The sequence below is a fragment of the Ananas comosus genome, linkage group 21, assembly GCF_001540865.1.
Source record: "Ananas comosus cultivar F153 linkage group 21, ASM154086v1, whole genome shotgun sequence".
NCBI lineage: Eukaryota > Viridiplantae > Streptophyta > Magnoliopsida > Poales > Bromeliaceae > Ananas > Ananas comosus.
The window spans coordinates 8,058,765-8,081,815 of NC_033641.1; the positions used below are offsets into that span (position 1 = coordinate 8,058,765).

Below are 23,051 nucleotides of genomic sequence, written 5' to 3' on the forward strand. Positions count from 1 at the left end.
GGGGGAGGGGGTGAGGGTGGGGGGTAGAGGTACCTCATGGCTTAGGTGCCACAGATTCCGGTCCCTGCTGTAAATTGATTTCTTTGTAACAGGAACAGGAACGTTATGTTTCTTAGCATACTCAATTGCATCCTCTCTTCCTGTTATATCCCATTCCCGCCAAGGTGCCACAACTTTGAGTTCCGGATTCAAAGCATAGAATGTAAGTTCAAAGCGAACCTGCAGCCGAGGTTGATAGGAAACTTGGCGGTTAAAACATAAAATGAATCCACAAATATTCTTAGGAGCTTGGAGCAAAATTGCGCACCTGATCATTGCCTTTTCCAGTGCATCCATGAGCAACTGCATCTGCACCAACTTCTTTAGCTACATCAACCATCGCCTGCCATTCCACATTTACTATCAAAACTCTTTTTAAGTCCTTTATATATATTTGTTCACTATCAAAGTGAAACAACTATAGAGAGTTTAACAAGCATTCAACAACCATGGTCCTTTATAAGTCCTTTATACAATAAATCATGATAATATCTGAAGGCAATAATGTTGGCAGGTAGGCCAGCATCCTGCCAACATGGCAGAAGATGGGGTGGGGCCAAATCACAATCGAGATGAGTGAGTACTGCGGCTATAAGCATTAAGTGAATTAGTTGTCCCCTTCTATCCGTTGGAGCTTTTGAAGTTGTGGTTAGCGCCGACGATCCAGCAAAGTTGGCATGTTACTTAATTTGCACATCGGACAAAGTATAAGTAGTCTGTCATTTTAGCTATTTACAGATGGCAGAGAGTGTGTAGTGTAAATGTTTACTAACATTTCTAGCTATCTGATTTACGTAAAAGAACTGCAAATGCTACATTTTCTCAAACCAAATTCTGCGACTAACATCATAGTATTTAAGCATTTCAGCTTATGTTAGGGCTTCCTAATGTAGTTGTATACAATGTTATTGCCTTAGAAGGTCGTCATTGAAATAAAATCAGAAATTTGAAGGGGTATCAGCAATTTCAGTTAGAGCAGCTTAATGTACCAAATTTCAATGTGTTCAAGAAATCAAAAAGTGGCCATTTTTAATGCTCACATGAATCCAGAGTGGCACTCAAATGATAAATCATAACCGACTAAATGAAATGTGATGAATTAGGTTATACAAAATTGTACTTGATGCTCAAGACAAGACTGAAGGAAAATGTTCACCGTGTAAAGATTTTAAGAGTAACACGAAACTGCAGATTCTTACGTCACTGCTAACGAATTGGTTAGTTGGTGCTCCAAAATGAGTGTGGAAAGTGTTGGGATCAAGGCGGACTTCGAAAAAGCCTATGACAAAGTGAGATGGGATTTCTTGAAGAAAATTTTGTTATGGCTTGGAGTGAACAGAAAATGGTGTGATTGGATCGAGCTATGCATCTCCAACGCCAAAGTTGCTGTTCTCGTCAACGGTATTCCCACTAAATGGATCAAAACCAAGAGAGGTCTTAGACAAGGTGACCTCCTGTCCCCTTATTTATTCCTGTTGGTAGCCGAGAGCCTAACCAGAATGACGGAGCAAGCCGCTTGTAACGGACTGTTGAGAGGCGTTGGACCAACCGACAATACTAAGATAAATATTTTACAGTATGCTGACGATACGTTATTCTTTTGCGAAGCTAAAAGGAAGCAGATGCGACATCTCCTTTTCATCTGGCAAATCTTCGAATGGGCATCAGGGCTCAAGATTAACAGAACCGAGTCAGAACTCTTCTATATGGGTAGTAACGCTAATGTGGGTAGTAGGCTTGCGGCGTCACTAGGGTGCAAGTTAGGATCCTTACCTTTGAAATACTTGGGACTACCTCTTCAATCGGGGCACCTGAAAAAAGAAGATTGGTGGGTAATTACTGGTAAGATGGAGAAACGGATCGAAGGTTGGCAAGCTAAGCTACTATCACAAGGGGGTAGACTAGTACTCGTAAATTCGGTTCTGTCCAATTTGGCCATGTATTTCTTCTCGGTTTTTAAAGCACCAAAATGGGCATTATGTCGACTGGAAGCGCTGCGGAGGGCTTTCTTCTGGAGAGGGAATACAACTGTTATGGGAGGTCAGTGCCTTGCACAATGGAAAACGGTGTGCAGAAGCAAATCGGCGGGAGGTCTCGGAATTAAGGATTTAGAGGCCATGAACATTGCATTGCCAGCAAAATGGTGGTGGAGATACTTCTCATAAAGGAATCATCAATGAGGCTCCCTGATCACCGATGTCTACTATCAACGAAGGAAACCGCTTAGGGAAGGCCAGTCTTTTAGACCCCACTGCTTTTGGTGGCAAAGTGTCCTAACGACTAGAGATGTCTTTAAGTGCGGGCTATCCTTTTCAACTGGGGATGGCAATTTGGCAAACTTCTGGACTGATATTTGGGTGGATCAAGTGCCTCTGTGTACTTCTTTTCCGAACATCTTTGATAGAGTCTTACGCAAAAATCTCAGAGTTGAGTGTTGGAGCAGACTTGGGTGGAACTGGAGGAAGATATTAGCTGGGTGCCCACCTAGTAACACGATTGATAGTATCGGGGTCCAAGAATTTAAGGATACTCTCTCTGCGACGGCCCTTGGCAACCGTCGAGATGTCGCACGATGGCGATGGGCTCGCTCAGAGACGTTCTCAGTAAAATCACTTTACCAATTCCTACAAGACGGTGGTGTAATTAATAAGAGGTTCGATCGTCTGTGGAAGATTCGAGCTCCGCTCAAAGTCAAAATCTTTTTGTGGCTGGTGCTGAAAAATAAGGTGCTGATTGTGGATAATCTTAAAAAGAGAGGATGGAGTGGCGACGACAAATATGTTTTCTGTCTTGAGGAGGCTGAGACTGTGGATCACCTTTTTGCTGGGTGTGTCAATACTTCGGCAATTCTGGAGGGACTTCTCTCTAACAAGCGCTTCTTGCGACACTGCTCTTCCTCTATAGGAATTTGGGAGATTAGCTGTAGTATGGGAGGAGCCCAGGGTGGGAGAGTCCTCACGACTATTGCTGCCACTTGGTGGGTTGTGTGGCTGGAGCGTAACAGAAGGATTTTTGCCCAATCCAAACAATCGCTGGGGTATCTGTCTGCGGAGATTAGAAACCTTAAGCGTCTTTGGCTTAATTGTTGTTCTTCCTTTAAGCGGGGGTAAACCCTAAGCTGGGGTGTTTTTCTTTTGCGTTTTATTTTTTGTTTTATTTTCTATTTTTATTTTTATTTTTTATTTTTTATGTCCTTTTTCTTTATCTTTTTCCCGTTCGCCTCGAAGCCTCGCTGCTTCACTTTGTAGCCGAGTTCATTTACGTAATGAATGAAGCGGTAGCATGCTACCTTCTCTCAAAAAAAACACGAAACTGCAGTTTACTGATTTTCATACTTTCCAAATTCCAAGATCTGTTCAACATATTGAGAAGTGTAGTTTATTATTAAAAGGCAATAGCATTTCTCATAAATAGAATTCACATATTTTACTATGATTTATATAATAAGAAAAGATACGCATGAATGTGAGTAATTACTCCAAATGTTCGACTTTGGCAGCATTCGATGTGGAGTTTGAAGGATCTTTGACAAACTAAGATTAAAAATAAAAGAAGAAAAAGGACTGCACTTAGTTCCAACCACAGATGGTTGTTTTCTGACCTATTTTGTAAGTGAATTATATTGATTGAAAATAGTACCTCTCGGTGACTACTCAAGGAGACATAAAACCTCGAAATTATCAAAGATACAAGGTCCTAATCCTAGTAACAAACAAATTCTACGTACATACGCACTGATTATAGTCGATAAGATAGATTATAGATGAATATAAACATCACCTTAGCAATAACAGGGCGAGCCATTGAAGTACCAAGCAAATACTTCCTTTCATAAATTGCACCAGCTCGCAAACAAGGAAATATATAATCTCTAACAAATTCCTCCTTTAAATCTTTTACAACAAGTTGACTCGCACCACTAGCTTTCGCTTTCTCTTCCAAGCCTTCTAATTCGAGCACACCCTTCAAAAAGTAGGATTTGACAGAAATCGATTTGATAAAAGAGGAGCAGCTAATGGCAGAAATCGAAAGAAAAAACAAACAGAAGTATTTGTTTAAAATCCCAAAGCCAATTGCACATTGCAAGATACTAGTTAAACAAAATTGTGAACGAAGTTTGCAAGATACCTATGAAATAAAACAACGAAATGCATGGATCTTTAAACCAACTACCTTCCTCATGTGCCGCTACCACTCGAATTCAACAGCAAAGATAGATTGGAATACAGAAGAAAATGGAAAATAGAAGAAGAAATAACAGCAGGTTAAAGGTGAGAGCATTTGGGTGTTTTAAATGATAATCTTCAAAGATGAGTGGGCTCAACTTTAACAAGATCTTAAAAAGAAAAACACGATTGAATATATTCCGATAAGAACATCCGAGCAGCATTTCTGTTGAAAAATTAAGAATCTGACCCTCTCGATTGCTTGCAAAGAAACTAGAGTATGCATTGAGAACAAAAAGGGAACATTCGAAGAGTGCCCTTCTGCTACTAAAACAATATATCAAGAAAAAGAGATGATATTTCAAAAACCATAAGCTATGAGGCAGCATTATTGTAATTGCTAAATGCTTTCCTGTAATTGGCATTCTAGTCATTGTCATACCTGACTAACATCAGCAGTAAAACACACAACCTCACACCCATAGTTCTCTCTGCAATTCATTATAAATAATAAAATAAGAAAAAGAAATAATTGGTTAAAAACATGACATGAAAACAAAAATAAGAAATTCATCATGTATCCGAAGAGGCAATTAATTCATGTCTCTAATCTGCAAATTGTTAAAAGCTAGTAAAAACTAAATACAACCTGTAATGAGAATAAGAGGCCTGCAATCAGATGCACAGATATGAGAAAATGTAAAGGAAGGGAATTAAATAAATAAGACTACTGGGATGAAAGATTTAACTTGTGTTAGTGTTCCATGGATCATTGAGCAATGTTATTAAAAGAAGCACCAAGTGAAAACTTGTCTCTTCTAAGTCACAAAGATAAACAAGTTCAAAAATAGGCGTGCAGTGGAAAATTATCCTACTCAAACAATTTGTTTCTTCTAGTCATACAGCAAACAGTGATCAATTGCTATACCTGAGCCATGGGACGACTATAGATGTATCCAAGCCACCACTGTATGCTAGAACAACTTTATTCAACTTTCCACGCAATCCACTCTTATTGGAATTCCCACCAGCATCACTGTTTCCTGAAATTTCAAGTCACTCTATTTGTCACTAGTAAGCACACAACGGATAACTGCATTTTAAGAAAACATGCATAGAAAACATGATTTGATTTTGTTTAGGAGTGCGTAACTAGGAGACAATAGGAGAACAATAAATTGAACATAATCTAGTGATAAGTGTTGAATAAAATCACAGCCCAACTTATTGACCCTCTTTCTCTTTCCTCCTTTCAACCTCACTACTTCCCTAGTCTCCTATTCACACCCATGCAGATATTAAAACCCTCAAAGGCTCAAACAAACAAATAATCCCTTCTCAAAGTAAGAACCGAATGAAAATCGCAGTTCGACCCACCAATCCATCATAACACCTGGATTACACAATCACATCAAAGTCGCAGTTTGTTTTCTTTTACTTTTATTCTTTTACTCTTTTACTTGTAGGGCCTGTTTCGCCCTGTTGTAGGGTGTAATGCTGTTAGTGTCAATTTGAGCATCGCTACTGGGATCAGCACTATATAACTATATCAACAACAGCTGACTCTTTGTTACTTTTAGGGCCTATTTTCCCCTGCTGTAGGGTGTAATGCTATTTGATGATGTGTCAATTTGAGCATCGCTACTAGGAGTAGCACTATGTTACTATACCTACAATAGCTTCTTTGTGTAGCGGAATCAAAAGTTCAGAACACCAAATTGGAGCTTCTGATGTTGAGGCGCAGAATCCTATTTCTGCTTCCCGCTGCCAGGTTTTTTATTTGTCAAACACTCTACTAAAATTGTCGCTGCTAAAAGCGAATGCAGAAGCAGTGTTAAACAGGCCCTCATAGTCAAATAAAATAAATTAAAGATAAATTAATAAAAAAAATTTGTGTCACTAAAGTAGGTCTATTTCACCCTATTTAAGAACATAAACATTACATGCTAACCAAACTGCAGTAGTTTTTACTGCTTGAGTTTTTATTTTTCTTTGAAAAATGGGTTAATTGTATATCAATCCCTACAAAGCAATGAAATTACATATTTATCCTTACAAAGTTTTAATTATCAAATATACCCCTTTAACATTGAAATGATTATAAAGTTTTTCAAGTATCAAATGTTACAAGAGAAAGAATTAAACTAAAATGAAAGAATATGTACATGACACTTATAACAATAGATTGGGGGGATTAAAAATGGAATTAAAAAGCTTTAGGTCTCGTTTGGCATCATTGCTACTTTTTTTAAACATTAATACTATATAATTTGATGACTGACAAAATAGCTTTCCTCTTGTTATCACGGTTAGTTAGCTTACAATACATCCGACCAAGCGACAACTTCTTTTAAAAAAAAAATCTAAAAACAAAGAAAAAGTTATTCCCTAATTTTTTGTTTCTAAATAAATACTTCGTGAAAAAGTTACTTTTCAAAAAAATTAGGGTAGATTACACTTTTGGTCCTCAAACTATGAGACACGTGACACTTCGGTCTTCAAACTTTAATTTGTCGCAATTTATATCTGAAACTTTCTAAATTGTTGCAATCGAGTCCCACGACCCAATTTAGTGGGCTAAGTGTTGAGGAATTGTTGATGTTGAAGTGATATAGCATTTTAGTTATTGTCGAATTATATATCACAACACTGTTACATCATTTCTACATCCAGCTAAATTGGGTTGCGAGACTTAATCACAATAATTGGAGCCATACACAAAAAAAAAAGGCATATTGCACATTTGGTCCTCAAACATGATGGGTGATATTTTTGTTCTCAAACTTTAATTTATTGCAATTTCTAGCTCGAACTTTCTGAATTATTACAATCGAAGTCTCACAAATCCAATTTAGTTGACTGAATGCTGGCGCTGCGCATCACTGACGTAAAAATAAGGGGCAATTGCTTATATACCCCTGAAAAGTTTCCGACTTTCCGATTTACTCCTCTTAGAAGGCTAATATTGAAAATACCCCTCCTACGTTCCAACATATTTCTAATATACCTTTAGATTTAAAATCTGTTATCTAACTATGTTATCTCTGTAAAATTACTATTTTGCCCTTTCAAAATATGCTCTTGCACCATCACTGTCTTTCTTATTTGCCCTTAAAGTCAGGGGCACAAAAAGTGTTTTGACTTTTGGTCTTTTCCAATATACCCCTCTACCGTCACCAATCTTTCTTATTTGTCCTTAAGTTAAGGACAATTGGCATTTTAATTTTTTTTAACTGTGGTAGATATTTAATTCACGTTTAACCCAAGTTAACTTAACAGAAGATAACTGCGGGGTATTTTACAATAACGGTGGAACATATGAGGGGTATTTTAGAAAGAAAAAAAAGGTAGGGATAAATCGAATATTTTCAAACGTATGAGAGGTATATAGGCAATTATCCCTAAAAATAATATAGCAATATTGCGGTTGATTATACACCAATAAGTAATATTTCATATCACTTTTATATCAACGATGCGCCAATATTTAGTCAACCAAATTGAATTATGAAATTTAATGATAATAATTCCGAAAGTTCGAGCAAAAAATTATAATAAATTAAAATTTGAGAAACAAACTTACAATTCACTGAAAAAACTATAAAAATTCAAGAAAAGAGAATGGGGGACGAAGAATCATGGAAATGGAGTGAAACACGAGATGGATCGAAAGGGGGCGAAGGAGAGATTGAGGGGAGGATTCAAACCATCCATTTTCGAGCGATTTCGTGCTCGATCTACGGATCTCGCTCTACGCCGCGTCTCTTAATCGATCGATCTCTCTCTCTCTCTCTATTTTATCTCTCGATCTCTCTCTTCGTGTATCCTCAACGAGCAGAAGAGCGGAGAGGGTTTGAGCTCTGATGGAGCCGTACACTTCGTACATGCTGTTCTTTCATTCAAAATTTTAAAAATATTATTATTATTTTATTATTAGTGTACTAAAATATTTTTATTAATATTTTTTTAAAAAAATTCAAATATTCATATTTTCTTCTTAGGTTTAGTAATGGGATTGGATTTAAAAAAAAACATTTAGATACTTTTAAGATAATATAAAAATTTTGAATAATAAAAAAGAATAAATAAGCAAAATCTCAAATTATAAATCATATATCGTAAGTGGCATGGCCCAACCAATCGCAATTAACCTCTAAAGTTTATCTATCCACTTATAGTTTATAAAAAATTTATTTTTATTATATTTTTTTCTTAAAAAAATATATTTGATTAGCTGTACATTGCTGACAAAATCAATTTTAAATATTACTTATTTTTTGTTCAATACTTAGACTTTAACTATGAAAAATTTATGTACAGAAATCAAAAATACTAACCATAAGAAAATTCAAAAGTTCCTGCACCATATAATTATATTGTAAAATTTGGAATTAAATAAGAGGGGAAAGATCAAGATTTTTTTTTTTTTTACAGTGAAAAATACTTTCTAAATGAGTTAAACCCAAACAATTTAAGATAATTATTTTAAATTTAAAATTATTATTATTAGAAATAGAATAATTACCTAAAAGGAAATAAAATCAATTTCAAATTAAATTTTAAAAAAATTATTAAAAAAGTTGCTGGCTATGGGGTTCGAACCCATGCGCACTTGAGTGCAGAAGATCTTAAGTCTTCCCCCTTAACCACTCGGGCAAACCAGCTAATTTATAATTTGTTCGCATTAAAATATTATTAACTTAAATAATTATTAAATTGAAAATATACTAAAACATTTTTATAATAAATAACAAATAAAATAAAATAAAATAATTATATTCTTATAGATTATAACTACTCAAAATTGTCGATTAACAAACAAACAAAAAAAAATCATAAGAAATAAAAAGTAAATAAAAATCAATACTCATACCAAGCACTTTACAACTGATTTAGGCTTAGTTTGGTATTAAGGCATATCTAATACTATTAGATAAAATGGAGTTGAGGAAAATGCATATAGGGATATGCTTCAGCGTTCTCCGGTGGACCGCAGAAAATATATTGTAACGCAATGTTACGTACGGAAACAAATAAGGTATTTTTCCAACGTATTTTCTCACCGCACGTAACGCAATCTCTCCGCAATCCCAAACGAAGCCTTAAAAAATTAGATGGAAAGAGAGTTAGTAAGTAGCTAAATTGAATTGGGTTTGGCCGATGAAGTTTTAATAATATATTAACTAAATAAGAATGTTGTTATAAAGAAGATTAAAAAAAAAGGGATAATAAGAATTTAGGTTTTTTTTTTTAAACAATGTTCTTGTAAGTTTTTAAATAAAAAAACGAGTTTGTAATTTCTGGTTTTAATATTATAAATTATTGTAATTAAATTTCACAACCTAATTTAGTTAGCTAAATATTGATAAATTGTTAATACAGAAGTGATACGAAAGTATTTTGATTGATGCGATAATAATCAAAATATTATATCATCTCTATATAAATAATTTATCAATATTTAATCCACTGAATATGATTACAAAATTCAACTATAATAAATTAAAAAACTCGAAACAAAAAAATACAATAAATTAAAATTTAAAAACCAAACTGTCATGCATCTTATAGTTGGAGTACTGATTACAAAATTCAACAATAATAAATTAAAAAACTCGAAACAAAAAAATACAATAAATTAAAATTTAAAAACCAAACTGTCATGCATCTTATAGTTGGAGTACAAAAGTGTAATTCACCGTTTTCCAAAAAAAAAAAAAGAAAACTTAAGTTGTGTACCAAACGATAGCAGAACAGGACGTAACGGGTTGTTCTGATAAAAGCGGGTTGTTCTGAATTATTCTGAAACAACCTGTTAAAAATTATTCCTAGGGAAACTAAGAACAATTTTATTTTTCTCTTTATTTTATTAGATAAATGTATATATAAATAAATATATTAATATAAATATTATTTTTATGATAATATATTTAACTTAAATTTTATTATATAATATAAATTAATTAAATTTGATATATTATTTATTTTATTAAGTTTTATCATTTATGTATTAATATTTAATTATTTTATTTTATATTAAGTATTATATATATAATTAATTTTAGTGTATTATATTTATTTTAATTTGTATTGAAATTTATACTATTATTAATTAAAATTATAAGGATATCGTTACACATATTATCAATAAATTATTATTATATATAGTAAAATAAATATACTATTTTAAATTAAATTGTTACATAAAATATTATATTATAAATTACTATAAGAAATAATTTGATAAATAATTTTATATAAAATATACTAATATAAATTAATATTTTATTTTAAAAAATATATTTAGTCATTGTTCTACATTTTTTATCCAAACGCTACAAAGGATATCCTATAGAATATTTTCGAATGCATTCAAACACAAATTTATAATTGTTCTATATTGTACCGAAGTATCTCCTGTTTTCGAAAACAACAAAAATTATTCTTCAAAATTTAGTTTTTCCAACCAAGCCCAAATAATTAAGCATCACCTAGGGAAGTGCAAGTTCAATTGTTTTTGTGAAAGTATGACTTGTACAATCCACTTCCCTAGGGTTGTATAATATAATCTAAATTAATGCCACAACACTCATCAATTGCACAAAAATTAATGCATATGCAAATAAACACACTTCTAAATTAACTAAACAGAGCGGGAAACGTGCTATCTATCTTTCAAAAAAAAAAAAACTTATAATAATATGATGAGATATATTATTATTCAATATAATATGCTTAGTAAGAAGGCATATTTGTTTCAGCGTAAGTAGACTTTGGATTATGAATTTTCGATTGAACGAGAGTTCAGGTAAAAATTACTTGACTTCCACTGTTTGTTTTTAGCTGCGGCAGTGGAATTCTGTCAATTCTACTGTTTGTTTGGTAGAAAATAAATTAGGTAAAAAGTGCAGTTCTCCACTTCCTTCATTTGTTTTACTAAAAATTATTCAATTCTCACACCCCTGATAAACTTATCTCTTATATAATATTATTGTCTCTTTTCTAACTTAATAAATAATAAATTATAATAAATTATAATAAGCAAAAAATATTGTAATTATCTGTTTATACAATTATAAATTAAAATTAAATTCTTAAATTTCAAATTTATCATTAGAATCTAAATTTAAAATTTAAATTTAGTATATAAATTAAAAAATTAAAGTAAACTTAAAATTAAAATTGTGTAATTAGCCAACGCCTGCTTAGTTGGCACAAACAGGACGCATTCCCGTTAACTTTAACGGGACTTTTAACAATTCGGGACTTAATTGCAATAAAATAAAAATTTTGAATACTTTGATTGCAAAAAAATAAAATTATTTAAAGTCCTTCATATTTTTTTATCAAATAAATATCAGAATCACCATCATAGACTCATGGTTGCGAAAAATTTTAGTGAAATCGGGGAATCTGAATGGTAGGTTACGAAATTTTATCTGTTTTTTTATGTTAAAATGCACAGAGACCCCTTAACTTCAATCTATTTTGGAAACTGGCCGCTCAGCTTTAATTTTCTTTTTGATTGAGCTTCTAAGTTTTTAGAATTAAACAGTTTTATTTGAGAAAATCAACGATCTTAACAAATCAATAACTAGTTGAATTAATTGTATACTATTTTTAACATAAACTTAATATAAATAATTCAAATAAAAAAAATAAGAATTTGAGGGGTCTGAGTTATAAAATAATAAAAGTTGAGATGTCTTTTTCAAATTCGTCTATAGTAAAGGGGTCTACATTCCTATTAAAACTTAGGATAGTCCATGAGTAGACCAAGTCCAACCAAGGAAAAATTCTAGAATGCAACGGGTATATTAGTGACGTGAGTGGCGTAACAAATCAATCAAATTAATTCTTTTAAAAATATATGTCCCATCATGATTGTAAAAAAGTATTTTTATTGTACTTTTGTTTGAAAAGAAGGAATATGATTGGCTTGTTATTGATGACGTGGTGCAAGTGTGACAGTGTAGAATTCCTCCCAACCAAGGGCTTTTTGTGCAAATAGCTCCCTGACAAACTTTTATTTTAAAATTGGCCCTGTCAAAAATTTATTTGCAAAAATAGCCCTGCCCCTGCCACGCAAGGCGTCAGCGCCACGCGGGCAGGGCTGGGGCCAGGTGTTTAAGTTGAACACGGTGAACCATTCACCGTGTTCAAATACGGTGAATGATTCACCGTATCCAATATAAATATTCCCACTTAATCAAAAAATGGCTAAGTCGAGTTAGTTGTATTGGACATGGTGAATCATTCACCGTATCCAATACAACTACCTAGAATTTAGCCATTTTTTAGCTAAGGCTGTATTAGTATTGGACACGGTGAATGGTTCATCGTGTTCAATACAACTAACTCGACTTAGCCATTTTTTGGCTAAGTGGGAATATTTGTATTGGACACGATGAACCATTCACCATGTTTGAACACGGTGAATGGTTCACCGTGTTCAACTTAAACTCTTGCCCCGCCCGCGTGGCGCTGATGTGGCACTTGCGTGGCAGGGCAGGACCATTTTTGCAAATAAATTTTTGACAGGGCCAATTTTAAAAAAAAAATTATCAAGGGGCTATTTGCAAAAAAAGCCCTCCAACCAACAATTTCTCTGTTCCTTATCCCATGTAATCATTTACCTATTAATTTATAAAAAAGCTAATTTAAAAATCCCCCAAAGCAGAGAAAATATTTTTTAATTCCAAAAACAATTCCTTTTCCAATTTTTTATTAGCTAAATTACCAATGTGGTCCTCAAACATTAAAAGATTGTGATGCTTTAGTCCATAAACTTTTATTAGGACTTCTTTTTTTTTTTCTTCTTTTTTTTTTTTTTTATTTTACATTTAGCTTTTTTTAAAAAATTTTATAAATAATTTTAAAAAAATTTATATTTACAAGATTGGTCCTATCCTCTCCACGGGGCTTTTTTTGCATTTAGCCCCCTAACAAAGTTTTATTTTAAAAATAGCCCTGTCAAAATTTAATTTGCAAAAATGGCTCTGTACCTGCCACGCAGGCGCCACGTCAGCGCCACGCGGGCGGGGCCAGGGCGAATGTATTAAGTTAAACACGGCGAACCATTCACCGTGTCTAAACACGGTGAATGGTTCACCGTGTTTAAACACGGTGAATACGTATATTTTATATGTTGAAAAGTGGAATAGGGAGTAGGGATGTCAATAGATATGGATATCCGAAATATTATCCGAACCCAAACCCGAATAAATTTTATATATATATACGTAAGAAACACGGTGAACCGTGGGTACTCCCTATTCCTCTTTTCAATATACAAAATATACGTAAGAAACACGGTGAACCGTGTCTAAACACGGTGAATGGTTTACCGTGTTTAACTTAACACATTGGCCCTGACCCCACTAGCGTGGCGCTGACGTGGCGCCTGCGTGGCAGGCCCAGGGTCATTTTGCAAATTAAATTTTAAGAGGGCTATTTTTAAAATAAAAATTTGCCAGGGGACTATATGCAAAAAAAACCCTGTTAAATATAATCTAAAATATTTGCATGCTTTACAAACTATTATTATTATTATTATTTTAGTTGATATTATTACCTAGTGATCAAATGATCTCAAAATTGATAATTTAACAAGTAAAAGCAAGACAGTTTACCGACCGTCCCTAGAGCAAGTGGCANGGCTATTTTTAAAATAAAAATTGCTCAGGAAGCTATATGCAAAAAAAGCCCTCTCCACGTAAGCGTCACGCAAGCGTCACGCGAGCGTGGATGGTGGCGTAGGTTAAGTTGAAACGATGAACCATTCACCGTTATTTGGCCGCGGTGAACCAGACATGATGAAGATTTACCGTGTTTCATTATCTTTTTATCATGATATTACGTAATATATGTGGTTTAGGGTTTCGGAAGGATACGATATATCATTTATCGTATCCAAACACAGTGAATAATTTATCGTCTTCAAATTAACTTACTGTCACATCCACGTAGTGCTCGTATAGAGCTTGCGTGGCGGAGATAGAACTAATTTTGTGAGGTTATTTGTGAAAAAAATTTTCTGAGGGACTAAATGCGAAAAACGCCTTTTTATTTATTATGATTTCTAACACCATATTGGTAATTTAGCTAATAAAAGATAATTCTATGACACACTATATAATGTTCCCAAAGAGACTTATTTTTTTAAATAATTCTTCAAATTTTTAATTAATCAAATAATATTTTTAAAATTTTATTTAACTAACTAATTAACTATTTTTTAGGATAAAAATGAGAAAGACTCTAAATCGTGACCCTTTTAAAAAAAAGGGAAAACTTCAAAAACCCCCCTTGTGGTTTCANTTTTCATTTTAGTACCCTGTGGTTTGAAGTGTATCAAGTTAGTACCCTGTGGTTTCTCACTTTATCACTTTAGTACCCTGTAGTTTAAAATGTATCAAGCTAGTACCCTGTGGTTTTGCACTTTATCACTTTAGTACCCTGTGGTTTTAATTTTGTATCAAGTTAGTACCCTATAGTTTTTTAAATCACAAGGTACTAAAGTGATAAAGTGTGAAACCACAGGGTACTAAAGTGATAAAGTGCAAAACCACAGGGTACTAGCTTGATACATTTTAAACTACAGGGTACTAAAGTGATAAAGTGAGAAACCACAGGGTACTAACTTGATACACTTCAAACCACAGGGTACTAAAATGAAAAAGTGTGAAACCACAGGGGGGTTTTTGAAGTTTTTCCTAAAAAAAAAGGGTGAATAATTTATTACAATAAAAAACTGTCAATTATTAGTGTATTTTAAATTTTATTTTATTATTTTTAATTATTTTCTTTGAATCGGACGAAATGAAATTATTTGGTTAAATAAAATTTTGATAGAACTATTCAGCTAATTATAATTCTTTTAATGATTAAATTAAAAAAAAAGGTCCTCCCGAGAATCTCGTCTCGTATCCTCTCCTCCACACTCTCTCTCTCTCTCTCTCTCTCTCTCTCTCATCTCTCTTCGCCTCCTATTTTGGAGCGCTCTCTCGCGATGGGGAAACCCTAATTTGGTCGAAGAGAGAGAGAGAGGTAGGGGGAATGAGATCGCGATGCGTATCGGGACCGACCCCTCCTCCTTCTCCTCCTCCGCTTCGTCGACGTTGTCGTCTTCGTTGGTCTCCGCGCGAATGAAGCCTCCGTGGCGAATTTCTCCCCTCTTTTTGTGGTAATGTTCTTAAAATCGGATAACAATGGTGGGAATATATGCGAACCCTAGTGCACAAGAATCTTGTAATTAGAATAGGTTGTTCCTGTGTGTTTTTGGTGAAAAAAAGATGTACAGTAACCCCCTCAACTGCAGGATATTTTGAAAAAGGCACCTCGGCTAGTTTGTTTTCTTTTGGTTTAGATGCTCTCAACTTTTGATTCTTTTGATTTGAGTTATTTTTATGAATTAAATTGGGAATCATGTTACATCAATGGCGATTTTGTCAAAGTTAAAGTGTTTTCCGGAGTAATTGAGTTTAACAACATCGCCAACTTAATTTAAAAAGTAATATAAATCAGATAAGTGTCGTTGTCCCTTTTTACTTTTTAAAGTACTAATTGTATATAATTTGATGTGGTGGGGAGACTTTTTTTTTTTTTTTTAATTGTTATAGTTGGTTAGCTTCGAATGCATCCGGCTAAGTGATAGATGATAATTTGTTTGTAAAAATTTTGGATGCAAAAAAAAGTTGTTTTTAAGTTTTTATTTTTTTGTTGTTAAGTAAAGACCTTGGATAGGATTCCAAGCAATCACTGTTTACTCCAACACATTTTGATATACAAGATTATATTTTAAAAAATAAAAAATAAACACGATACCAAACGAGGCCATGGTTTTTAATAAAATAAATTAAGTTGGAGGCTCTCTTTCAAATGAAGTTGGGGTCCTAATTTAGTAACATTAAATGGTTATCATTTCCCTATATTTTTTTTACTTTTAATCGCATTAAATGGTATTTATTTTAATTTTTCCCTCCCATTTTCTTTAAATTATTAATTGTAAGGAAAATTCTTGTGTACGATATTAAATGCCATGTTGAATTCAGCTATGTTATTTTTTTATAATTAATCTTGCTTTATATTTAGCTTTTTTTTTTTTACTGGATTTATTATAATTAATCTAATTTTTGCCCATTTTGAAAGAGTGCCACTAACTTTATGATTCCTTTGATTGATTGACCCTTGACTTTTAGTTGTTTTGATTTGAGTTACTTTCATAAATTAAATTGAAGGTTCGTTCAAATTAACTGCTTCATTAGCTATCAGCCCCGAAACGCTAATAGAATTTGTTGTTCCATTAACTGAAAGAGCATTTAGAACAGTTAGGGCTAAAGCAATCGCTGTCGGATTTTACAAAATCGTAATTTAAATGATACAGATAATTGAAATAAAAAGAATCAAACGTTGGGAGAGTTTCATTTCGGTGTGGCATATAATTGAAGACTTTATGTCAATATAGCTATTCTTGAGGGTCCTGTACATTTTCACCATGTTTTTACTTGTAACCGTCATAATTCTGTTTTGAGAAAATAGTTTGTGTTTATCTTAGATGTCTCGATTTATATTTCTTGGACAGATGTGAGGTGAATAAGGAAAGCCATGGATGGTGCTGAGGTTGAGGAGCATCTCCTTGCTGCGGGCAATTGGAAGGTCTTTCTGGCATCCGTTATTCAAACGAAACTAAAGGAATTTATATAAGTTCCATTCCAAAATGGAAATCGTATTTGTATATATCTTGTTAGTACTGATGTAATTGTTATCACAAATTGGAGATAATCTGTTTGTCCTTTGGTTTTGCTTACTCTTGTCTTCTGAGTGGTACTCTTAGAATGGTTGTGATGGTACCAAAGAAACAATATACCGTACAGATGCAAGAATTCTTTTCTTATATTTAATTAGTCGTTAGTAATATTTGAGGGTTTTCAGAACATACTTTTATTTCTGTAGTTCTAATTGAATTGAATGATTTGTATGGAATATTGACTAAAGCTATATGTTTAGGGTGGTTACTAAATGATTAAGGGAAATTTGCTTCTAAATGCAGTTGCATGGAGGGATGTGTAAACAACTCAGTGGAGTTGTTTATAAATTTTTGGTCATCTTTCCCATCCTGGAAGCTGCAAAACCTGCAAGCAAGTCTGGCATTCAGGTATTGTGTTCATTGCACATAGCTCTTGAGAAGGCAAAACGTTTGCTTCAGCATTGCGCAGAATGCAGCAAGATTTACTTGGTAAGGTTCCTAGTCTATCGGTATTTTTCTTTTTTTTGTCATTGTGTTAAGCGAGCCCCACTATGGGGCTTTAAACCATAGGGATTATTAAAGCTTCACTTTGTGCACAAAGGGCTCTGATTATACATTTTCTTTAGTTCAACTAGTTTGAGTTAAATAATTAAAATTGTTTCTCTCATTCACCAGTAAATATGTGAAGGATGAAATGCATAGAAAAGCACTAGTGTTTGATAGTTGTTACCTGTACATTTTGACATGCATTACTCTTTTACGCTACTACAGGCTATAACCGGAGATTCAGTTCTTTTGAAATTTCAAAAGGCAAGATCTGTTCTTCTGAAAAGCCTTCAACATGTCGATGAGATAGCCTCCCCTTCTATTTCTTGTCAGGTATTTGGTAGGGATCAATTTAGTGAAGATGTTGTTAAAGAATTTGAAACCACTCCATTCGCATGCTTATCATTTTGTTATTTCTTTTCTATATCTGACAATACTTTAATTGCATGCTTACACATTTATACTATTGTACCACACCATTATTATCGTGGAAATGGAAGTTACAGTTGTTTCAGAGTTTATGCTTAAGCTTCTCTTTCCTTTTGTAATTAGCCTGTTGTACAAAATGACGGCACAATTAGAAGAAAGGTCTTTGTAATGCCTTTTAATAGCGATCACATGATTAATATTTATCTCAGTTGATCTACAGGGTTGTTAAAAATATTTACAAACAATTCTGCTCATTGGCTGGTATAGGGGGCTTGTGCAGGAAATTTTATACTAAGTATTTATGTTCGGCTGAGAGACTGCTCAGATTTGTAGGTTGCCAGACTGACTATGAATCATAGCACATCATATCAGTATGCCTATCTGATACTCAACTTCAATGGGCTAGTCATATGAAAAGTTTCATGCATTATTTCAGTTGATGAATTTGTCATTGTCACACATTTTGCATATCAGGGATTCCATTGCTTTTGTCCCCCCCATGTTCTTCACGAATCTCTTGCATTAGTCTCGCAAGCTGCATAGCAGCATAGGTGGGATTGCTCCAGCTCAAGATTTTTCTATGCCAATTTTACTTCACTTTGGGTCGTTTCTCCTTTTGGTTGTTTGCCTTTCATATTTTTTTTCTTGGTTGAGTTGCTATCTATTAAACTATTTTTATTAATTATGTGATTCTATGAAAATAGAAAAATATTCACTTAATTTTATCACTCTTTTGTGTAATTAATTATGTGATTCTATGAAAATAGAAAAATATTCACTTAATTTTATCACTCTTTTGTGTAATTGCCTTTCTATTCTTCAATGTTGTCCAAAGCCTGAAATTGCATGTACTTTTCTTCTCCTTTTGTTTTACCTGCTACCTCATGGTCCTTATTTCCATGTCTTTTCATAATCGTTGAGATTGTTTTGAAGAGTTGAGATCTTTGTTTGCCTCTTCGTATGCACTATATAAAAATTTGGACCCTCTTATGTCAGATTGTAGAGATTCTAAGCGAGCTTGAGGCGACTGAGTTCACTTTGGATCAGTTGGAGAAGCAAGCCGGTGATGAACTTATTCAACTGCTTCAGAAGGACAGAAAACTCAATACCACGTCCATCAAAAATGTTGAATTAGAAAATTTTCACCAAGCTGCCTCAAAGCTAGGCATCACATCATCCCGAGCTGCTTTAACCGAGAGAAGAGCTCTCAAGAAGCTTATCGAAAAAGCCCATGCTGAAGAAGATAAGAAGAAAGAATCCATCGTAGCATACTTATTACACCTCATGAAAAAATACTCCAAGCTGTTCAGAACTGAAGCTTCTGATGATACTGACTCCCAAGGTTCTTCTCCTCGTTCGCCAACACTCAATTTGTTTAATGAGAATGGCCAAGCTTTCGAAAGACAGCTATCGAAACTAGGTTCTTTCAATTCCAAGCAGAATGAGGTATTATCAGGGAGTTTTCCGATTCCACCTGAGGAGTTAAGGTGCCCAATATCATTACAACTGATGTATGACCCCGTTATAATCTCATCCGGGCAGACATATGAGCGAGCATGCATTGAGAAATGGTTCAATGACGGCCACAGAACTTGCCCTAAAACACAACAAGAGCTATCTCATCTCTCTCTTACTCCCAATTATTGTCTTAAAAGTTTGATTACTAGTTGGTGTGAACAGAATGGGGTTCCCATTCCAGATGGCCCACCAGCATCTCTAGACTTCAACTATTGGAACCTAGCTTCAACAGAGAGCGAGGCCACTGATTCGAGATCAGTGGAAAGTAATGGCTCGTTCCATTCTGCGGATATGAAGGTGGTTCCTTTTGATAAGGTTGGTGATGCTAATTTGGAAAATGGCTCTTTTAAGAAGTGTGGAGCGGATGGGAGAGAGAGCTATGAAAGGTCGGCAAGTGTGCTGAGTGAGAGTGGGAGTTTGGCAGAGCAACGGAAAGCTGTGGAGGAGATTAGAGCGCGGTTGAAGGACGATGAGGAAGCGAGGATCTGTATGGGTGCTAATGGCTTTGCTGCAAAGCTGGTTCGGTTTTTGGAGAAGGCTATTTGTGAATTAGATGAGAAAGCTCAGGAGGTCGGAGCAATGGCTCTGTTCAATCTTGCTGTCAATAATAACAGGTACTTAAATGATGCTGGTCTTTTCTTCATTAAAATATGCAGGGTATAATTTGTTTTCTTCCTAAATAAATCAAGCTAGATATCGCACTATGGGCATGGCCACGGTGGTCAAAGACAATTATTTTATTTGTTTTCGCTGAAGTCTAAACTCAAATTCTATGCGATTGAATGCATCTACAGATGTCTGAATTGCAAACAATTCCCCACTCATCAATGCATTCGATCGCGTAGAATTTAAAAAAGCAAGAAAAAAAAGTGAAGCATAAGCAGACAAGGTTATTGTTACCTCTTTCTTTAATTGGAAATTGTGTAGTACCATTGTTAAGTTATATGAAACAATCATTATTCTCCAAAAATTTAAGTTAGTAGAGACTGATGTTTAGAATGATATTTTTTATATTGATATTCAACACTCCCACTCCTCACATCTGGGCCCGAAATTTTTAGTAGACTCAAGACGTGGGCTTGAATTAAATTAGACTAGGGGGCATGGTGGGACTCAAACTCAGGACCTCTTTCTTGCTCTGATACCATGTTAATTTATATGAAACGACCTTTATTCTCCAAAAGCTTAAGCTAGCAGAGAACGGAGTTTTTTTATATTTATATTCAACCATCATCCATCATTATCATCTTAATGAAGTTTGCTATTCAAGTTACTGCCTTCTATCGTATCAGCGATTTCTACTGTTGTAATCTCATATTTTTTTTTTCCTTTTTCCCTACATATTGGGTTTTTCAGTAACAAAGAAAGGATACTACATGCCGGAGTGATCCCCCTGCTCGAGGAGATGATTGCGAAACCGAAGGCCTCCGAGGCGGCCACTGCTCTTTACTTCAACCTCTCCTGCCTTGATGAGGCTAGGCCGACCATCGGCTTGAGCCGGGCCGTCCCTTTCCTCATCCAATTCCTTAAAGAGAAAAACAACTCCCAAAGCAGAACCCGTCAGCTCGACGCTCTCTACACCCTTTACAACCTCTCCGCAGTTGCCTCAAACATCCCGACCCTAATTTCCTCCGGCATCATCAAGAATCTCCACTCGCTCCTCGGTGCGGGCTATCCGTTAGTCGATAAGTCGCTCGCCATTTTCATAAACATAGCGCTGAAACCAATCGGACGGAAAGAGATGATCGCCACACCGGGACTGATCGGTTCGATTGCGGCGATCTTGGACGCCGGCGAACTGGCGGAGCGAGAGCAGGCGGCAGCATGCCTGTGGGTGCTGTGCGACGAGGACGAGGACTGCATTCACCACGTACTGCAAGAAGGGGTGATTCCAGCGCTAGTTTTGCTCGCGGCGAACGGGACTCAGAAAGGGAAGGATAGGGCGCAGAAGCTGCTCAGCCTGTTCCGGGAGCAGCGGCAGCGCAAGCTGTCGCCAGGCCGGGTTCAGCTCCACGAATTCGACAAGGCAGAATTCGGGTTCGATGAGCCACCGCCGCGGAGAGCGGAGGTGGCTGACGGGCGAGGGTGCCTGCCGGAGGTGAAGCACTTGAGCAAGTCGAGGTCGAGGAGGCTGGGGAGGGCGCTGACGTCTATCTGGAAGCACGGGAATTTCTCGCGGTGTCGCCATGACTAGAATTTGACGGCACGGCGCTCTACGCCTTTATATTGGGTATGTATGTAAATTAATTCTCTTTAATGGTAGCTTTTTTTTTCGCCCTTCAATTTGTGTTTATGTTGTTCTTGTTTCTGTATTGTGTTCTGTAATTTTCAATCTATTCTGCTCTGTTACTTTGCACAAGTCTGAAAAGAAAAGAAAAGAAAAGAAAAACCCTAGAATTGTACAGTCCTTTCCTCAGTTTGGAAATATAGCAGAGTTTTTCTTTGTATGTTTCATATACCTGGATTTGTTCATTTGGTTTTATATATATATATATAGAGTGCATCTGGTATGCTTCTGGAAGCACGGAGCACTCCGTGCTTCCAAGTTGTTTTTGATGTTCGGACTTTCGAATCGACGATCGAAGTATCTAGAAAATAAATTTTGCGATTTTTCAATATCATTTGCCTAGTGATCGAAGTGACTCAAAATCAACGGCTAAAAATAAAAATCATACAAAATATGATGATATGACATTAAAATTTTAGATCAAAGTTATTGATCTTGTTTTATACGGTATAAAGAATTTTCTATCAAAATTTTATGTGATTTGGATATTTCTACACCGTTAAACTTGCAAACGGCTCACCACGGTCGTTAAAATTATTGATTTTGAGCCCCTTCGATCACTAGGCAAATGATATCGAAAAATTACAAAATTTATTTTCTAGGTACTTCAAATACTCTAGATCAACTCTAACGGAGCCGATCGTCGATTCGAAAGTCCGAATATTGAAAACAACTTGGAAGCACGGAGGGCTCCGTGCTTTCAGAAGCATACCAGCCCACTATATATATAGAGAGAGAGAGAGAGAGAGAGAGAGAGAGAGAGAGAGTTGTACAACCCTTTTCTCAGTTTGGAAATAGGTCTCAACTTTATTATTATTTTTTATTAGGACACTTTTGCTTCTATGTTTGGAATTATGGGGCTGTTTGATTCCTCGGAAAAAATTTCTCTGAGATTAAAGGTTTCTGTGAAATTTTTTTTTTCAATTTTTCTTCTTTTGGTTGCAAGAAAAATTAGCTCTTTGGAAAAAAAATTTTTTTTTTCCAAATTTTATGAAAAATTAGCATATTTTTGTTTTCCTAAAAAAAATCTGGAAACGAAAAAAATAATTTGCCATAAAATTTGGAAAACCAATTTTCTTTTTTTTTAAAAGCGAGTTTTTCTTGAAACGAAAAAAGAGGTTTTTCATAGAATTTTTTTTGGGTAAACTTTAGATACCATCCATATGATTTCGCACATTCTCACTTTAGTATTTTGTGGTTTGAAGTGTATCAAGTTAGTGTCCTTTGGTTTCATTTTTATCTTTTCGTTAGCTTTTTCGTTAATATTTTGTTAAATTATATAAAGAAAACTTCAGATACTCTATGTAGATTTATCGAA

General features: G+C 34.7%; 2 protein-coding genes and 1 non-coding gene across 4 annotated transcripts in view; 1 reads left to right on the forward strand and 2 right to left on the reverse strand.

Moving 5' to 3' along the window:
* The window catches only part of LOC109726647 (argininosuccinate synthase, chloroplastic), a 10,290-nt gene extending 2,173 nt beyond the window's left edge, over positions 1–8,117 (reverse strand). Inside the window, exons 1-6 of one of the 2 annotated variants that reach the window (XM_020256386.1) lie at positions 7,913–8,117; positions 5,134–5,248; positions 4,648–4,696; positions 3,820–4,002; positions 308–382; positions 34–219 (exon numbers count right to left, since the gene is read on the reverse strand). In XM_020256386.1, coding sequence (XP_020111975.1) covers positions 34–219; positions 308–382; positions 3,820–4,002; positions 4,648–4,696; positions 5,134–5,248; positions 7,913–7,919 — 615 coding nt within the window. In that variant the 5' untranslated portion in view covers positions 7,920–8,117. Of the gene's footprint in view, positions 1–33; positions 220–307; positions 383–3,819; positions 4,003–4,647; positions 4,697–5,133; positions 5,249–5,875; positions 6,013–7,912 lie in introns of both variants that reach the window. The other variant, XM_020256387.1, reaches the window with a different exon arrangement.
* Positions 8,787–8,869, reverse strand: TRNAL-UAA. Its single transcript has one exon. It is a non-coding gene; the product is annotated as a tRNA-Leu (tRNA).
* LOC109726416 (U-box domain-containing protein 6-like) lies at positions 15,113–21,900 on the forward strand. The gene is made up of 6 exons (XM_020255991.1): positions 15,113–15,390; positions 16,789–16,862; positions 17,257–17,442; positions 17,725–17,832; positions 18,925–20,060; positions 20,803–21,900. Exons 2-6 carry the CDS (start codon positions 16,812–16,814, stop codon positions 21,638–21,640), a joined length of 2,319 nt encoding a protein of 772 aa, XP_020111580.1. The 5' UTR covers positions 15,113–15,390; positions 16,789–16,811; the 3' UTR covers positions 21,641–21,900.

What these genes read in the sequence shown, in the direction of transcription:
- LOC109726416 (XM_020255991.1), top strand. Translation starts at nt 16,812, where the DNA reads ATGGATGGTGCTGAGGTTGAGGAGCATCTCCTTGCTGCGGGCAATTGG. An exon ending in TTGCTGCGGGCAATTGGAAG is followed by an intron (nt 16,863 to 17,256) that starts GTCTTTCTGGCA and finishes TTCTAAATGCAG; the next exon opens with TTGCATGGAGGGATGTGTAA. An exon ending in AATGCAGCAAGATTTACTTG is followed by an intron (nt 17,443 to 17,724) that starts GTAAGGTTCCTA and finishes ACGCTACTACAG; the next exon opens with GCTATAACCGGAGATTCAGT.